Source organism: Cottoperca gobio, chromosome 18 (genome assembly GCF_900634415.1).
Source record: "Cottoperca gobio chromosome 18, fCotGob3.1, whole genome shotgun sequence".
Classification (NCBI taxonomy): Eukaryota; Metazoa; Chordata; class Actinopteri; order Perciformes; family Bovichtidae; genus Cottoperca; species Cottoperca gobio.
In genome coordinates, this window is record NC_041372.1 from 1,016,135 (window position 1) to 1,034,168 (window position 18,034).

The window sequence follows — 18,034 nt, forward strand, 5'->3', positions numbered from 1 at the left end:
CATTACCTATGGTCCCAGGTGGACAGGGCATCTTGACCACCACACCCTGCTTGGTCTTGGGCCAGGAGATGTCCATCATCACCAGGGGGTTGCAGTACTCCACCCTGATGTTGGGAAGCTTGGAGGAAGGCGGCGCCCTGCTGTCGTCGTCTTCTGGGAGCAAACCCTCCACCGGCGTCTGCACGGGGGACGCCACTGTGGAGGTGGTCCTCGGCCACTGGGCCATCGCAGCTGTGGTGGCGGGCATCTTGGTGGTGGTGGTGGTCCTGGTTGTCAAGGTAACAGTGGCGGGTCGAACGGTGGTCCTCGTCATCATGGTGGTCGTGTCCATGTACACGATGACGGAGGAGGACGTTTCTGGGAAAAGGAGAAAGAAGGAACAAAGTGAACCGACAGATTCTAGGAAAAATGCAGAGCTGGAAAAAGAAGATTGAGAGCAAACGTCTTTCTCTTTTCAGTCACACTTCATTAATGTCTGAGAGGGAAATGTATTTTGGTGCTGGTGGGGGGGGGTTCTATTCTTCCCTCCTCTCCATTTGTCAGTTTAAGAGAAGATAGTTTAAACAGGATCAATTGGACCTGGCAGGTGTGACTTGCACAGGCATGCGTGGTGTCTAGTTTTGGACCCCTGCAGGCTAAGCTAGCGTGCGCACACACACACACACACACACACACACACACACACACACGCAGTCTAAAAGTTGCTGTTGACGAGGGCACATCTCTGAGAAGTCAATAGCTGGGTGTTGTAAGCTATTTCTGGGTCAGCCGGGACAAGCTGAAATACCTATTTCCTGGATGTGAGTCCTCCCTGTGGTTACACTCCAGGAGGTGCTTGCTAATGATGCTGTTTACCTGAGCTGTTGGGGACGAGGGCTATCATAACACACACACACACACACACACACACACACACACACACACACACACACACACACACACACACACACACACACACACACACACACACACACACACACACACACAGGCTCAGTAATCCTTCTTTTTTCCACTCACATTCATACACACCTCCTTGAGTCCCGTCATCAATCATCCCAACTGCTCATCCTTTATATTCCTTCCCCCGTGTCACTGATTGGAAAATAAGGCCCCAAATTAATTTAGCAGGCGGCTTTTTATGAATGTGTGGACTTGGTTAAGCCGCAGAGAGTCAGAGGTCATACTTCCTCATATATATTTGGAGAGTGGGAAGCTGTGTCCTATGGAAAACCTAACATTGTCTGAACAGATGCGGCTCAGGCAGGGTCGAGGTTGATGGACAATGTTTCCCTGATGTCTAATTTTATTGTTAAGGATGTCAGCCATGTTGCTGTATCTGCGCAGAGAATTCATCATTGTTTGTGTTGCTGCTGTTTGCATTCCCCCTGATACAAATAAAAAAATACACAGGTTTAGCTTTCTTGTGTTGCATAAATGGACAACAACTGCTTTTATTTTGCAACCCTGTGGTGCAGAACGACAATAAATGATCCTAAAGCCTTTAATCCTATAGAATATCTTTAAGTAGGAGTATTGCTCTTTGTCACGCATTAAACATTTGCATTATTTTTGCACAAAGATCCTTCAATATGCCATCCTGACGTGTCGTCATGTCATGGTCGTATTGCTCCGCTCAGGAGGCGTTGATTTGTTTGACTGAAAAACTACGGACCTGATTTTCATGACACTTGGTGGAAGGTGTATCATGGGGCAAAGAATAACCCAATCAATTTTAGATGCGATTTATGGGCCAGATAAACGATTTATGTTTCCCTTCCGTTAACTTTTCGGCATTTGTGCTGCCTTTATGTGGTCACAGATTAATCTGGAAAATGAATTACCGACTGGAAGAATTCAGGGGAACGCCCCGTCAAGTCAGAACAACAGATCTTAACGTGTTGCAATAAAAAACAACATGTTGTTTCCACATAACGACCTAAAGCTCCCGAACGAAGCCAGAAGAACGAGGAGCACCTGAACGCACCGTCCGCGACTGCAACTGTGTGTGGTTTGGAAGAAGGCAGCTTGCTGTAGACCCTTTAAATAAGTTCCCATGAGAGAGCTCTTTCTCACAGACACACACAACCACGGCCTTTGCAGAAATGCAATTTGTGGAGGGGGGGGGGGGGGGGGGGGGGTTCGCTTAATGCAGAGATACAATCAAAATGACAAAAGTGACAAATGTTCCCAATCTTTGTATGAAAGGGGAGCAAAACAAAATGTAATGAGGGTCAATTCTAGGTTGGCAGGTGTAATGGACATCTCACATCCACAGAGCTTAGATAACAGACATCACTGCTGAAATCCACTATTACTCTCTATGGTGAATTTGAAAGCAGTGAAATAAGACAGCATAAATTAGAGCCACTGTTTGGGAGTCGCAGAGACGCCTGGAGGCTATAATGACACAAACCAGACCCCTATCAGCAGTCAATGCATTCAACAACAGCCAAGATTGATTAAATAGGCTGCAGCAGCAGCAGCAACAGTTCCAGGCTGATTGAGTATTTGTTTTCTATTGCTCACTAAAGATTTTGTTGTGTTTTAAAGATCCGCAGGTATCTTGGGCGCTCCTGTGGAGGTACTCCATCAGTAAAGTGCAGCTATAACAAAAATCTCATTGAATTGCAATGTGAACAGAAGGCACGCACGCACGCACGCACGCACGCACGCACGCACGCACGCACGCACGCACGCACGCACGCACGCCGGGAGCCTTCTTTAATCCCAACTGCCTGATAATGCAGGTTGTATAACTTCAAAATATCTCTCACAGACAGAAAAAAAACTAATCAGCAAAGTATACCGACGTAAATGTTAAAAGGGAAACTTGGACGTTAAGCTTTTACACATGTGTTTGTGGATGCAAGCGCTTGAATAAGCTGGCACAAAAGCAGAGTCACATGCTCGCACACCAGCAGCCACACATTAGCCAACACAAACTGACACAACCACACATCAACAGGGCTTTAAAAAAAATCACATGAATGCTCAAATAGGTATTTAGCATTTCCAGCAGCCTCAGAGACATCACCATTTACATTCTATAACCGCCATTAGACATCTTCATCAATCTGCGACCCGGCAGCACCGCCGATCCTTCGGCTGCAATGATCATGTGACAGGAGGGTGAAATATCTTCAAGGACACCAGTCTGTTTATTTAATTATTCATGAAATAACTTATTTATGCATCTGTATTAGTGAAGTGAAATATGTTATACCAACTCCTGAGGTAGAGGGAAGTGGCATCAATTTATGTCTAATTGAAATCAGCCGGTGGTGCGTGAACTGCACATAGTAAAGCAGACCATTAGAGGACCGCATGGAAATCTGATCATGGGAATTCACCGCTCATATTGAGGTCAATCAAGGTCACCGTGCACAGGCTCAGATAAGCCATCAGGATGAGGGAATTATTGCAGTGGCCAGGACGCTGATACAAGACTCTTAATGTTCAGGGAGTTTGTTGCTTTAGCTGATGACACGTTATAGAAAGACGTCAATATAAAACACCACATCATATACTTAAAGCTTTTCAATCCCTCCTATCCAAGTCATCCATTATCTGAAGAGGTTTAAAGATTAAACATTCTTTCTGATACAAAAGAAAAGTTGTATTTATGAGTAATCGCACCATTGCTCAGCTTTAGTTTTGTTAGTATACAGCTTTACTTAGATATAGCTTATGTGAGTGTAGATAATGTTAGCTACTGATATTTCAGAGTTCCTTGTACACTTTATCTGAGCACAGATTTAAACAGATTCAACTCCACCTCAGAAGTAAACAAACGACCCGACCAGGAGACACATTTCCCGCTTCTGGACCCATTCCACATTGCAAACGTTGGGCACAATAAAGGATACATAAATAAAAGTCTGCTTTCTGACACAGACATTTTATAACCAGGCTCTAATAATATACTAATATCAAACTACTGTATTAATTCAAGTTTACTACATTTTACAAGATTACATTTGAACACATCACGATAACATAATGCAACTCTATGGAGCCTCTGTTCACTGGCAGTAAAGAGGAATATGGCTCGGGGAAATCGCCATACCAGCATGAGGTTAATTCAAAGTCAGAAGGAACCACGTCTAGAATTTAATTCCTTACTTCCAGATGATCCCGTTGAGCCCACTGTTGAATTATTTTTCAACACGCAGCATTGTTAAAGACGGCCGCAAAGACACGCACCAGAGACGGAGAGCAGGAGTGGAAGACAGTGTCCTTGAGCAAACTTGTATATCTTTTCCATGAGATGAGCAGCAGACAGCAGCTCCAGTCTGCAGGCAGTAACGCCGTGGAGACAACGCAAGGACATTTTGTTTTGCTTTGCCAGCTTTCCTATTCTCTCCAAAGGGATGAAGGGAGGAAATAAAAAGCTCAAGAGCACCAACAAAGTCAAAAGTTTGGTCCGCTCCAAAGGGAGTGACCTACAGGCAGATTTCAGAGTGTGGAGCATTTTGGTTGTGAGTTTTCATAAAACAACAGAACTGCAGCGCACACAAGAAGACATGGACATGCGAGCAGAGAAGGGAACTTTCTCTTTCACTGTTTACTTAACAAGTGCCAGCTCTCTGCAGTCATTTTCATTTATCTTCTGTATATTTAAGATTGAATGCATTCTCAAAGTCAAGACAAAGTTGATTAAAAACGAATCCTACCAACAGCCAGCTATCAGATATTCATGATTCTTAAGCTAAGGGGCTTATGAACGTTCCTGCACCTGAACAGGCGACCTCTTCATTCATAAAACACATATTTCTGCGGGTCCTCCAGCTTCCTCTCATCATTTACGTTTCTATTGCACAGACTCCCCCTCACCAAGAGCATGAAGTGTGTTTCTACCACACACCGAGCTTTGTGCTTCATTTCAAAGCATTAATTTCTAACTAATTAGCCCCTCTCTGTATCTGAGGGCTCGGGGCTTTCACAATTAGATAAGCCCGCTCTACTTCGCTCGGGGGAAAAACCTGCAACGTTACTATGAAATGAAACCGGTTTATATGACTTGCCATTTCCGCACTGAGAGCGTGCTCTGAGAAACTTCTGCAGACTGGAGATCAAAAGAGGTGCAAAGGGCTTTGGGTAAAAAATAAAACTAGCATCAGACGTGTAAAGTGACTCTTCCAACCTCGTGCTGAACTCAATTACCTCCTAATTTCACTATTTGAACCTTTATGCATGGTTACATCTTCAGTGGACACTTTCACACACTGTGGGAAATATTGGACAGTCTTAGTGTGATGTCACACGTTAACTTGCTAGCAGCCTGTTTAAAGCCTGCAGAATGGGATTTCTGGGTGCTGGGACATGTATTTTTAGAGTGAAGCGTACTTGAAGCCCAAATCCATGATTGTGGCTATTAGTGGGTCTGTGAGAAATAAATTAAACCATATACCAGGCTGCAGCGTCCCCCTGTTACCCAGTCTACTTCTTAACCGTAGTGCTGACGTCTCTTCAGGTACAGGTAGCCGTGCAGAAGGTGGTTACAGTTGACCAGTACAGTCAGGAGCACGACGGAGACCAACATTAAAAGATGAATCTCAGTGTGACCTTACAGGGGGAAATATTTGGGCTTTATATCTAAACCAAAGTGGTTTGTTGATTCTCAGCCATCAGCTAACGGAGCATTAATTTGTGTCATAATGTTCAATATTTTATCTATGATGAGAGATATTCCTTCAGCTTTAGACTTTGTAAGATTTTAATGCGACTCATAACTTTACAATAACCGGAAAGAACAACCCGACATCAATTCCTTTATTTAAAATAGAAATGTCATAAAACGATTCATAAATTATACTTCCCATGTTTTAGCAATTGTAATGTTTTTGAAAGATTTATAAAAATACATTTTAATACCAATTAAGGCCTACATTTGAAATGAATGAATACTAATGCACTTTAAGACTTTTTAAGGATCAGCGTGAACCCTGCACAAGCATAAAGAACATCATTTATTTTAAGCCATCTCACAAAATCACTAGCCGCTTCATAACGGTGTAATACACTAAGCTCCCAAGATTATTAATTCCCTAATGTTTATGTTATACAATCCCACGCAAACGCTACACGTTTCCTCGTCTGCTGAGGAGAATGGTTGGCAAATGAAATGATAAAAGTCCTGTCATTTAATGGAGCCCACAAATCCATCAGGAGTGCAACTGGGATGTGGGTGGATGGGGGGGGGGTTGTGCGGTAAATTATGCAGCCAGACATCCGGTAATGCTTCGATATCATCTGACATGATGAGAACCATCATGGATGGGAGCGATGCATTGTTTGGCAATTAATTTCTCATTCCCAAGCTCTCTTCCCGAGACTTGAGAGGGCATCTATGGAGGTCACACAGCACTGGGAGAAGAGTGTGCCCTGAGCTGATATGTATGCACACATGAACGCAGGCCCGCAGAGACACTTTGTGTTTGAGTTAAATGACAGAGCAAAGCCTGCTCGCATGTGCACTGCAGCGAGGAAACTGCAGGGTGAATTCACGGCACAGATGTGCATTAAATGCACATCTGTGCTGTGAATTCACCCTGCAGTTCCTCGCTGTTCTATATATTCTCAAATACTTTCAAACTTCAAGACAAAAATACAATATGTTAATCTGTGCCACTAATATAATACATACAGTACCGTAACGGTTTGTACTCACTGTCCACAGAAATCCATATTTTGCTTTTTCTAAGCTAAAACAGAGGAATGTTGGATTCCTTTTTTTATTCTTAGAGCCAAAGCCTTCGAGCCTCTGAGGCTTCTGACAAGGCCAAACATCGTCAAACGTACCAGGGGAAGCAAAGGGAGGAAAGAGTGTTAGCACATGAGCAGAGGGGATTTCAGACGCACTAAGAGGAAAGGCACACTCCTCCAAGGTCTCATCATTTGCCAAAAAAGCCTCAAGTAAGGCTTTTCTAAATACTGTCAACCGACAGTCGAATGGGCCAAATGGATAGAGGAACTCTGACTCTGGTGATAATGAGAGTTAAAGATGCTACAGAGGCCTCCAATCAGATTTACTTGGCTGAATGGCCAAAATAAATCACTTTGAGCTTGTGTGTCACCAAGCCTGTTAAATCTAATGTGGCAAATTTGGCACCCTCGAGGAAACCGGCAGCCACACACACACACACACGCAGATCCCACACACACAGTACAACTCAAGTTTCACATATTTTACTTTTCCTTCTCAGTGCTGCTCAGCTCACACGCTTGCACAGCCGATCAGCTGCGTGAGGATCGCTGGAGTGAAACGTGCGTTTAAACCAAAAAGTGAAAGACAAACTGTGAGGAAGCACAGATGGTATCATTTTTAGATTCTACACACTGACAAGAGACGGAAAAACACATTTACATGTACAGAGGTAGGGACGGATGCACCTGTGCCTAACGGTCCCCATTCACACACAATGTTCACACAACTCTTTCCCATTTCTGTACACGTCGGGAGAGATGGATAGGGTGTTGGCCCGCTCACTACACAGGTGATCTGGATATGATGTCTGGATCAAGGTGGAGCCGCCAAAGCCCGTGATGGATGTCCAGTCAGGACACCAGACACAATCAAGTGAGACTAAGGTTTCATCCATAATCCATATCCAGAAATAAAGGTATACTAATATCAGTAAAACACACGTTAATTAATTAGTCAATTATTCTCACATGAGGGAATAAGGCTTTGAAAGATTCAAAGGGCTGTGAAGCATCAACAAAGTGTTCCCTGTCTCCATGCTCAGAAAGATCTAAAGCAGCATTACTAACAGAGCCCCATTGTGTTGCAGCATTAAAGGGTTTGCAAGAAGAGTGTGTATTTGTGCAAGTGTTCGAGTGTGCTCGCGTATGTGTGTACATGTGTTAGAAAATCATTCTAAACTATAATCCTAAACCTTGCACTTTCCCTCGAAGGAAATTGCCCTCTGCAGGAGGTGCACCAGGCATGTGATAAGTGCGTAGCCTGCAAATAAGCATGTAGCCTACATTTCTAAGCCTCGACATCAAATAGGCTTCGTGGAGCATGCAAACACTGGCTTTCTGTGGAAGAGCAGCATTTAGTTTGAATTGCTGAGAAAGATATTTCTTAAAGCTTTGTAATCAAGAAAGAAAAAGGTTCTACACACGATGGCACTGCAGGGTGTCCCCTTGAATCTATATACTAATATGTCAAAATATATCAAAACGCAGCATGACAGGTACTGGAAGCTGTAGTGCTTCAGCACTGGGACCCAAAGGACATCAGTTTGTGGCTTTAAGAGCAGATAGTCACACTGAGATGATCTCCAACACACTCTGCCAGCCTGCATGTGCTGCTTAGACAGTCTTAATCAATTTAGCATGTGTCAGGCACTTCCAAATAGAGCCAAGACGGCCTGAGCGTCCAAAACATCGGCTGTTTGTGCATAAAGGTCGGGGGACCACGTATGCAGGCTCCTTGCGGGCCGGTCGGGCTGGCACCGCGCCCTGGCCAGATGGCAACATGTGGCAACATTACAGGACTGCCAGACGGGGAATGTATCTATGACACCAACTGTGAGCCAATCATGAGCCAACAAAAGAATCACTCAGACGCTGTCTCGCTGAAATGTGAGATCATGGGAACATTTCATAGATACTAAAGTACCAACAGACTATCAGACACTGCTTCCTCATCAGTCCTCACACGAGGCTCTAATATGAATTACTGTCCGACTGCACCTCGGCGAATAAAGAAAACTAAACTAAGCTGTCTATTTATAGCTAATAGTTGAATTTGTATTCTATTATTTCTGTATGTTGCACTTATGCTGCACTTTAAACTGGCTTATTTGAAGACAGTGTTCACTTATTCGATTGTACCTATTTGAAGCTAATGTACTTACAAGATTATTGCTGTTTGGAGTTGTATCTCCATGATTGTTTGTTTTGTACGTCGCTTTGGACAAAAGCGTCAGCTAAATGAACTGTAATGTAATGTAATGTCCGTAAGAAGTCCGTACAATACTTTGGGATTGAACCTAAATGAACACAAATGTGATGTTTGTATGCTATTAGTGCTGCAGCAGCAGGTGTGTGAGACTGAGGCTCATCGTCTCATGTGGCTGCTCTCGTCTTCAGTCCTGTGCCTCCCGCTCACTGTGGCAGATGGCTCAGAGGTTATTCTGGTGAAGCTGAGGCGAGGAGCAATGTCTTCAGGCAGGTTAAAGGAAACAATGCTGCACGACTGATTCACTGCAAGCACAATCATCTGGAGTAAAAACAGCAATCAGCACCGAAGGATACAACAACCTCAATGTCACACAAAGGCTACAAAACATCTACAGTAGCATCATACAGAACATGATGTTGTGGGTGAGTGTGAAGTGTGTAAAGAGAATGGATGTGTTGAGCAGTGAGATGCTTTCAGTCAGACGTTCACATGATGTGCTGCTTTTGATGGCATTTGTAACAGTAGTATTTTTTTCTGAGGGTAATGTCCTGGTAAATAGCAATTGCACTACTAGCAATCTTTACTCTGACTTCATGCAACTTTTTCAATCAGAGGTGTTTGCAAGCCTCTGCCTCTGCAATTTATCCTTGGTAGAGGCGGAACCACAGAAGGAGGAGGTGAGGACGCTCTAAATGGTAGAACTGGGTCATGGATAGTCAGAGGAGACAATGAATTTCCACAACTGTCAGAAGAACGGCAACCTCCAGAGAGGCCATTGTGGCCTTTGCAAATGAGTTTGCAAAATTTCCATTCACTGAAAGAACAGTGTGTTTTTCGTCACTGGCTATTCAAGTATTGTGTGCTCTATCGCTCCTTTGTGTTTTAAACAATCATAGAACAATTTTCCATTTGTCCTTGCATATTGCGCATTGAGTGTGATCATGTACAGTGGAGCTTTTATATCTGCCTGCTAATAGCCTTCTTTGCAGCACATTTTTTCTTTATCACCAATTCAGTGAATGTGATGATCAATGGAGTTGTCATGGAAGCACTCTTGGGCATAGATCATCTGTCCTTGAAAACGTCCTGCTCGAGCAAAACTGAAGAATATTGTGGAACAGAATTCAGCAACTGCACAGATTATTATAGGATTATTGTGTGGATATTGTAAAGGCAGGAACAATAGGTTTCTTTTCATGAATCTCATTTGAATGTATTCATATTGTTTAGTATTCTCAGTGAGGTAAAGCAACAACTTCCATCTACTTTGTACCAAAGAGGGATACTAAAAGATCCTTAACCGAAAGAGATAAGTATCAGTTACACACAATAGGGTATTTTGAAGTCCAGAAACAGTATGTTGTGCTACTCCACATATCATCCTGTCCCTGCCTCCTGCCCTGCAGCAGGTGCTGTGTCCTGGCCCATGTGGTTGGACATATGGCAGTGGGCCTGAGCTGCGGCCGGGCCATTTCTCTGCTGCTCTGTTGCCCGTATATACCGTGCTCCACTGCTATGGAAGGTCATGCATGCTTGTGGAGGTGGAAATAGGCTGGTGTTAGAGTGATCACAGAATGACACCTTCCTGGGAGTGTTAACAGGTAAGATGATCCCAACTCAAAAGCTCCTATTGGCAGCAAAAGGAAAGTTCTACATTGGCTTTAGACTCTACGGAGTGCGCTGGCCGTACCCATTTATGTTTCTTCTTTAAATTTGTTAACTTTGTTTAAGGTCAAACTAGTAAAAAATATTCTTAGCTTTCCTACTTGGTAAAGGGTATGTGCATCAAATAGTTTCAAACCCTCATCTTCCAGACCTTTGTGGCTCTTTCACTGCAGCGTTGTTGTCAGTTTCTGTGAGCGCAGCGTTAGCTTTCTGATCTACAGAACACACAGTCTCAGTAGCACGTCAACGCTTCAAACTTTACGATTCAGCAGAAAATACAGACTCTTCTGCGTATGGTCAAGTGTTTACACGGATGCTGATTCAACCACTTTGCGGAAACTATCCCACAATCTCACAATCTCGCAATCAGGCTCCTCGTGAGACACAGCCACAAACACTGGCTTTAACCAGAACAAGTCTTCTGATTCTGGATGTGGACTGGGAGTTGATCAAATAAATGGTTTACAGTCCATTCAATCACTCTTTCATTTCTTATCATTCTGTTTATCTGACATTTATATTTGTTCGTTGACTCCTTCCACTTACATCAACGTTTTACCATCTTTATTCCTCTTTGGAGGGCAGCCTATTGTGCACCACCACAGCAGCCAAACACACAGCTCAACATCTCACTGCAAGTCTAGTGCTGACAATTTGCATTCGTGTGTGTGTGTGTGAGTGTGTGTGTGTGTGTGTGTGTGTGTGTGTGTGTGTGTGTGTGTGTGTGTGTGTGTGTGTGTGTGTGTGTGTGTACATGCAAGTGCGTGTGATCATTGTGTATAACTGTTAAAAAGTGATGGGTAATCATTTAATGCAGAAAGCATATAACAACAACACATTATATTACTGGGAGAATCAGAAACAAACACTGTAAGCATGGTCACTGAATGAATGAATATATTACGGGGTGTGTTCAAGCAGGACTCAGTGTATAAAAAAGATTTGGGGTAGAGTAGCAGCCGGCGAAGGAAAATAAATTAAACTGGCGAGCTGCAGGTAGAGAAAGCTCCAGAGGAGAAAGCAGAGGTAGGGACTTCACAGTCAAATAACTTGTGACACTTCTGACTAGAGCTGTTGATGAGATAGCACAAAGAATTACCATGGTGTCAAAACAGGTTCTTTTTTCTGTTTCATGCTTCACAACAAGCAGCAATTTATAAAAAGAACAATGCTGTGGAGAAATTAGACTTTTCAAAACAGTTTTTGGAAGCTTAATGTGAACAGTCGCTTGTTCCAGCAGCTAGTGAGTCAAAGATGTATCTTGTGGCTGAAGCACAAACTGAGAGACTTACAGCGTGAAACAGACTTTATTTATTCAGCATTATTCTCGGGGTTGAGTAGAACCTTATTTTTGTTAATGATAAATATATTTTCAATTGATGAAGCTCATCATATTATTGCTAACTGCAGTTGTATAATAATATTGTTTGTGTGTTTAAATCTATTTCACCTCCATTGTGCCAATTTACTTAAAATAATATATATATATATATATATATATATAATTATATATACTGAATACATTTAAATCTTTATCTTGGAAATATTAAAAATATTAAAAGAACAAGACTTTAAGAGTGAAATCGTTCCATGCCGGGCGGTTCTTTGCGTCCCATAATACTAAAGTGTTGGTGGAACAAACAGGAAGAAGATTCATCTTTTCTTGGAGCCTTTCATGTAATGAGGCTACACATGCAGTTTGCTCTGGAGGTGTGAGTCGATCAAATGTGTCATTTTAAGCAAAACTATTTATTCTATTTTTGGGAGCATGAATGTTTAATCTAATTTATAGTAAAAAAAATAATTAAAAACCACAGCAGCATCCAGATAGTTCTACACGTCAGAGTGTGTTGTTCTGTTGTCGTGGCCCTTTGCACTGAACATGACATTAAAACAAAGTAATCTGTATGTAATAAAGAAACGGGTTGTTCTTACCGAGCCTGTTGTCCAGCGCTCCAAAGTCCAGAGAGTACTTCACCACGTGGTAATTGTTCCAGACGTACAGCAGGTTGTCTCTGGGATTGTAATCCACTGCAGCGATGTACTGATAGGAGTTGGGGAAGGGGATGTCCAGGAAGCCATCTTTACTTAGCTCTGTGTTGTAGATGTAGTCGATCTTGTTTCCTGTTGCCTCGTTGTCGTCATCCTCGTACACGGACTTCACTACGTAGAGGATTCCACAGATCATGAAGGCATTGGACGCCGAGCGCTTGTCGTACGCCGTGTCCCAGGTCCCCTCAACACGTAGCGTGTAGGGGTTGAGCTGGCTGATGACAATGCGCCCGTTGTTCTGCTCCGTAGCATAAATCACCCAGAGGCCATTTTCATCAACAGCCAAGTCAATGTCTGATTTCCCTCCCCAGCGGTACGGAGATGTGTCATGGTAGTTGGCGTTGGCAATGATGGCCTCGCCGCTCTTGATGCGAGTCCGCAGGTCAAACTTGACAATGTTGCGAGTGCGCTCCTTGTTGAAGAAGAGCGCCCCGTCGTACACCACGAAGCCTGTTCCGTCGACACGATGTGGGAGTTTGTAGGTCGTTGTCGGCCTTCCGGCAACAAAGTCTTCTTTGGAGGAATATTCGGTCAACGTGTCAGTGCGGTACGGTGTCCAGGGCATGTAATAAATCTTATCGGAGGCCTGCAGCGGGTCTTTGCACCAGGCTCCTGACTGGTGGTCCGACTCAAAGAGGTGCTCGCTCTGGTACACCCTGCGCAGAAGCCCTGGGCACAGGAATACTGAGGAGCCAAAATAGGGGAAAGACAAGTACAGAGTTACATTGGCAGGTATTACACCTCAAGAAGTGAAACAGCTAATGGGTGAAGTTACAGTGAAACCTGCAGCTCACGCTCCTCCAGCAGGAAGGTGTTGAGTCTCACCCTCTTCATCCGAGCAGATGGGGTTTAGATTAAATGCAGAAACAGTTATTAAGAATGCTTTTAGTAATGCAATTCAAAGAGCTTTGTAATGTACAAAGCATCTAAAGGAACATGAAACAGGACATTTACAAACCAACGCGCTCTTCTGCTGTTAATTACCTATTGCAGTTTACAATTTCTGTGTAAAATACTTCTAATTCCTTTAGTGTCTGAGGCTGAAGGCAATTAGTTCACGATGTCACTGAAGGAACACACTTAGTGAGGTTATCTGTGGCCATGTGGAGCAGAAACAAGGGATGATGTTAAAAGACTCACACATGGAACCATCTTACTCTGTTTCCCTTCTCGGTACATATCTGCTAAATGAAATGAAAGCTTCCGCGCTGGTTGCAGTTGTTAATAAATCGTATTAAACAGACAAAGTGAAAACATTGTGATAACTAGCCCTTTAGGAGAAAGAAAACAAAAGATAAATACAGTAATTACATCATCTATATAATGATTGCCTGTCCATTATTTCACCCACACGACATATTTAGTCGGCAGCATGACTTACACCACACAGTAAACTAATTATATGTGAACTGGTCTGTACTCGGATGTGATAACGCCGGGCCGAGGCGGGTCAATAGTGGACACTGTGCAGAAGCTCGTTTCAGTTCATTATGGATTATCTTGGACTGAGGCAATTATAATTCTCTGTTTTCTAAAAAAGATGACATCTGAATTCAGGATTACGACGACTTTAAACTCAGAATAGTTCAAATTAAAATGTTAACAGAAGAACGAAATGAAATTACATGTCATTACTATACTCACCACCAAATACATAATTATTCATTAAAACAGCAAAGAAGAAGAAGATAGAAAGAACCAACAGAGACTGTAGCCGTGCGTCTGTCCTCAGGTCGGAGCCCACAGTACATCCCGTATGAAACAAAGTGTGTGTGAAGCTCCTCTCACTGTAATGACCTGACAGCGCTGACAGCTTCTCGCCGCAGATCCGTGGCGAGGTAAAAGCAGCACGCTCCGAGGAGAAGGAGGAGAAAGAGACAGCGAAAACAGAGGCTTCTTTCCCTGTAATCTTTTAAGATTAAACATGTTGTCCACCTGCGAGGTGCGTCCTGTTGACATGCCTCACACCTCAGCGCTCGCTCCACTAAACACTTAGAGCTGTTGCTATGCTTGGAAAAGGAAGATGTGCTCCGGCACAAGGTCAGAGCAGGTAAGCTTTGTACTGACTGCACACCGGATCAGTAACATATGCTTTTGAGAGGATGTGAGAGGAGTAATGAAATGTATTAGGAAGTGATACAAAAGCTATCATGGCTTTCATGGGGAACGTCACAAAAACAGCAGACATCTCCATAAAATGTGTTGAACCCTCCCTCCAGCTTCATCGCTCATTCTCTTTGGCTTTAAGTGAAATGTCATTAATTCATGACTACAATGAAACTTCAAATTTATTGCAGAGCTATTAAAGCAGAACTCTTGACTCTAGTTTAATGACTTAATTTCTATCTTTGACTTAAATCCAGCTCTGAGGTCTGAGGACACATGTGCCGGTGGGCAGCAGCGTGTGTGTTCTGCAGCATCATGCTGATGATGATCTGTCTCCAGTATTGACAAGTGAGTCCCTGAAGGTTAAAGCCATCATCATGTTAGAGCTATAATCAAAAATGCTGACGGTTTATTGGACAAACTATCGATCAGCTTCTCCTTTAATATTATGCAGCTGATAAAGCAGCGCTGGAATTATCTTCACTTATAACCGGGGATAAAATCACCCGAAGGTTTCTGCACTTTCCTGTGAGACTGTCCCTAAAGAAAGATCTTATATCTGTCAGAAGAGCTCATTCTGTGAAGCTTTTCATCCAATATTCATTTTCCCCATGAATGACATGTCCGACCGCCAATGGACCAAACAATGAGCACGAACTGTCAGACACCTGCTTCAGCACCCCGTCACCAGAAGATAAAGATGGAAGCCTATGCACACATGAACATGCAGGTGAAGAAGAAAAGTTGTTGGCATTTAGTTACCTTTTTGTTCCACTTCTATTTTTAGGCATGAAGGGAAGAGAGAGAAAGAAAACAGAAAGAACAGATTAATAATGTGATAACTGGGAAGTCATCAGCACAAGAAGAGCATTGTTAGTGGAACACACACAGCATTCAATCACAAGCTTTGAGGAAGGAGAAAACTACATGACCCTGTAGGAGAGAAAAGATTACTCAGGGTTTAAATGGTGCAACTTGTTTCTGTGCAGCGATGGTGTGATGGCTGTGTAATGGTCGTGTGATGGCCGTGTGATGGTTGTGTGACGGTCGTGTGATGGATGTGTAATGGTCGTGTAATGGTCGTGTAATGGCCGTGTGATGGTTGTGTGATGGTCGTCTGATGGCTGTGTGATGGCTGTGTGATGGTCGTGTGACGGTCGTGTGACGGTCGTGTGACGGTCGTGTGGCGGTCGTGTGACGGTCGTGTGATGGTCGTGTGGCGGTCGTGTGACGGTCGTGTGACGGTCGTGTGATGGTCGTGTGGCGGTCGTGTGACGGTCGTGTGATGGTGGTGTGATGGCCGTGTGATGGTTGTGTGATGGTCGTGTGATGGTCGTGTGGCGGTCGTGTGACGGTCGTGTGATGGATGTGTGATGGTCGTGTGATGGTCGTGTGATGGTCGTGTGACGGTGGTGTGATGGCCGTGTGATGGTTGTGTGATGGACGTGTGATGGTCGTGTGACGGTCGTGTGGCGGTCGTGTGACGGTCGTGTGACGGTTGTGTGATGGATGTGTGATGGTCGTGTGATGGTCAATAATCTGTCATAATCTGACTGATGAAGCTCCTGAAATACATAAAGGATGGGACAGTGAGCGGGGAAATAATAAGATCACCAGGAAACTTCCCACATAATTACTTACATTAAGGCAATTATGTGTAAATATGAAAATGAAGAATTATTCTATTAAATATGTGATAATTTGCAGACATTTGTATCACTCCATAAATCAGAAAATACTGTCAACGGCCATAAAAACGTTTTTATGAATCAAAAGTAATTTTCGCTCTACTTGTGTGGAAGATGCGTCTCTTCAGCTGTGACTGTGTTACAGTTCACTCTTGTGATTACAGGCAACACAACATCATGAATACATTTCATCATGTGACCTAGTTATTACATGCGAGATATAAAAGCAGGTATGCTGAGAGCCTGTAGAGAACGTGCCTCGTACATCTCAACTCTAACGTATTGCTTCCTCTTGTGGACAAGCTGTTTTATGTCAGTCAGGGTATTTCGCTGGTCCCTCCAGTAATCCCGGTTCTAATAAGAGCGGATTAACCTCTGTTACCAGGGCTTACACAAGTCCTCTCCTCCAAATGGAGAGTGCAGCTGAGTGAGGTATGGAGGTCAGTGGGTGGGGGCGGGTGGGGTAAAGTTTGAAAGATGAGAAAATTATTAGAGGAGAACAATAATAATGCAAGGAGCCGAGTCGAGCGAAGGAAAGAGCAAAGAGAGAAACATAGCGGGGAAGGGAGAGCCGTCTGTGGTCGTCAGATCATAAAACTGTACCCTGGTACAGCACGCCACCTCATCAACAGCAAACACTCCAGCTGTCACCCAAACACGATAAGTCCATACAGACCTCCGGGCTACATCTCAATCACCCAATCTTCCCAAAACTGGAAGTACACGTGGACGCCATCGATCAACTCAAAGTAAATAGCCAAACGTCCCCCGATCGAAGCCTCTTCACCTCCCATGAGCAACGGCCACACAGCAGGGGCCACGGGGAGGCCAGGGTTTCTGAGTGAGCGATCACTAACAGTGGCGAGGGGAGAGCAGGGTAATGATCTATGGAAAAAGGCATTAGCGGCGGGGATGTGAGAAGTGGTATACGACGCAATCGCCAGGGGAGACGGTGTGAGAAGGGAGGGAAGGATTTGGATGAAATCCCCGACAAGGAAATATACGCCACTCCCGGGGCCGCTGTACAGGAAGTGGCCCCGTCGACTGACCAGAATAATGTCCCGTCCCCCCCAGATCACTCAGACTCATCTGTTCACGTCACAGATACCTGTGATACGAGCCTGGACCTCCATGTTCACGCCGCCGCAGACACAAGCGGAGCAGCAGGGAAAACAGAGCGACACGGAGAATTGATTCATTCCAGAGGCTTCTTCGCTCCACCCCACCCCACCCATTGTGACCTTAATGCGATTTTGGTCACGGCTGTCAGCGAGTCACTAAAAAGCTCTTAGCGCTCTCATCCTTTTCTCTCCCTCATCTTCCTCTGATGTCTGAGAGGAAGGACATTTTAACTATTGAAAATACACACAAATAAAATAAGTGTCCTTCCCTGTGAGAGGGTTACATCCTTTTCCATCCAACAGCACGAGTAGCTCAGGATGAATGATCCCACATGTACACTTCTGTTCCAAACACTTTACTAAAGCCTTGTACTGGTATGTAAGTGCACAGTATGTGTTGTCCCTCCTGCTAAACACAATGCGAGCAGAAGCTTTACGATTAATAGAGGTTTGATGTTAATGCTAATCACAGCACTCGCAATGAAGTC

General features: G+C 43.9%; 1 protein-coding gene across 8 annotated transcripts in view; it reads right to left on the reverse strand.

Moving 5' to 3' along the window:
• The window catches only part of LOC115023593 (adhesion G protein-coupled receptor L3), a 187,706-nt gene that overhangs the window by 61,444 nt on the left and 108,228 nt on the right, over positions 1 to 18,034 (reverse strand). For all 8 annotated transcript variants that reach the window (XM_029454686.1, XM_029454691.1, XM_029454689.1 and 5 more), the window contains 3 exons: positions 15,500 to 15,514; positions 12,515 to 13,315; positions 7 to 357 (listed from right to left, as the gene is read on the reverse strand). In XM_029454686.1, the coding sequence (XP_029310546.1) occupies positions 7 to 357; positions 12,515 to 13,315; positions 15,500 to 15,514 (1,167 nt within the window). The remainder of the gene's footprint in view (positions 1 to 6; positions 358 to 12,514; positions 13,316 to 15,499; positions 15,515 to 18,034) is intronic.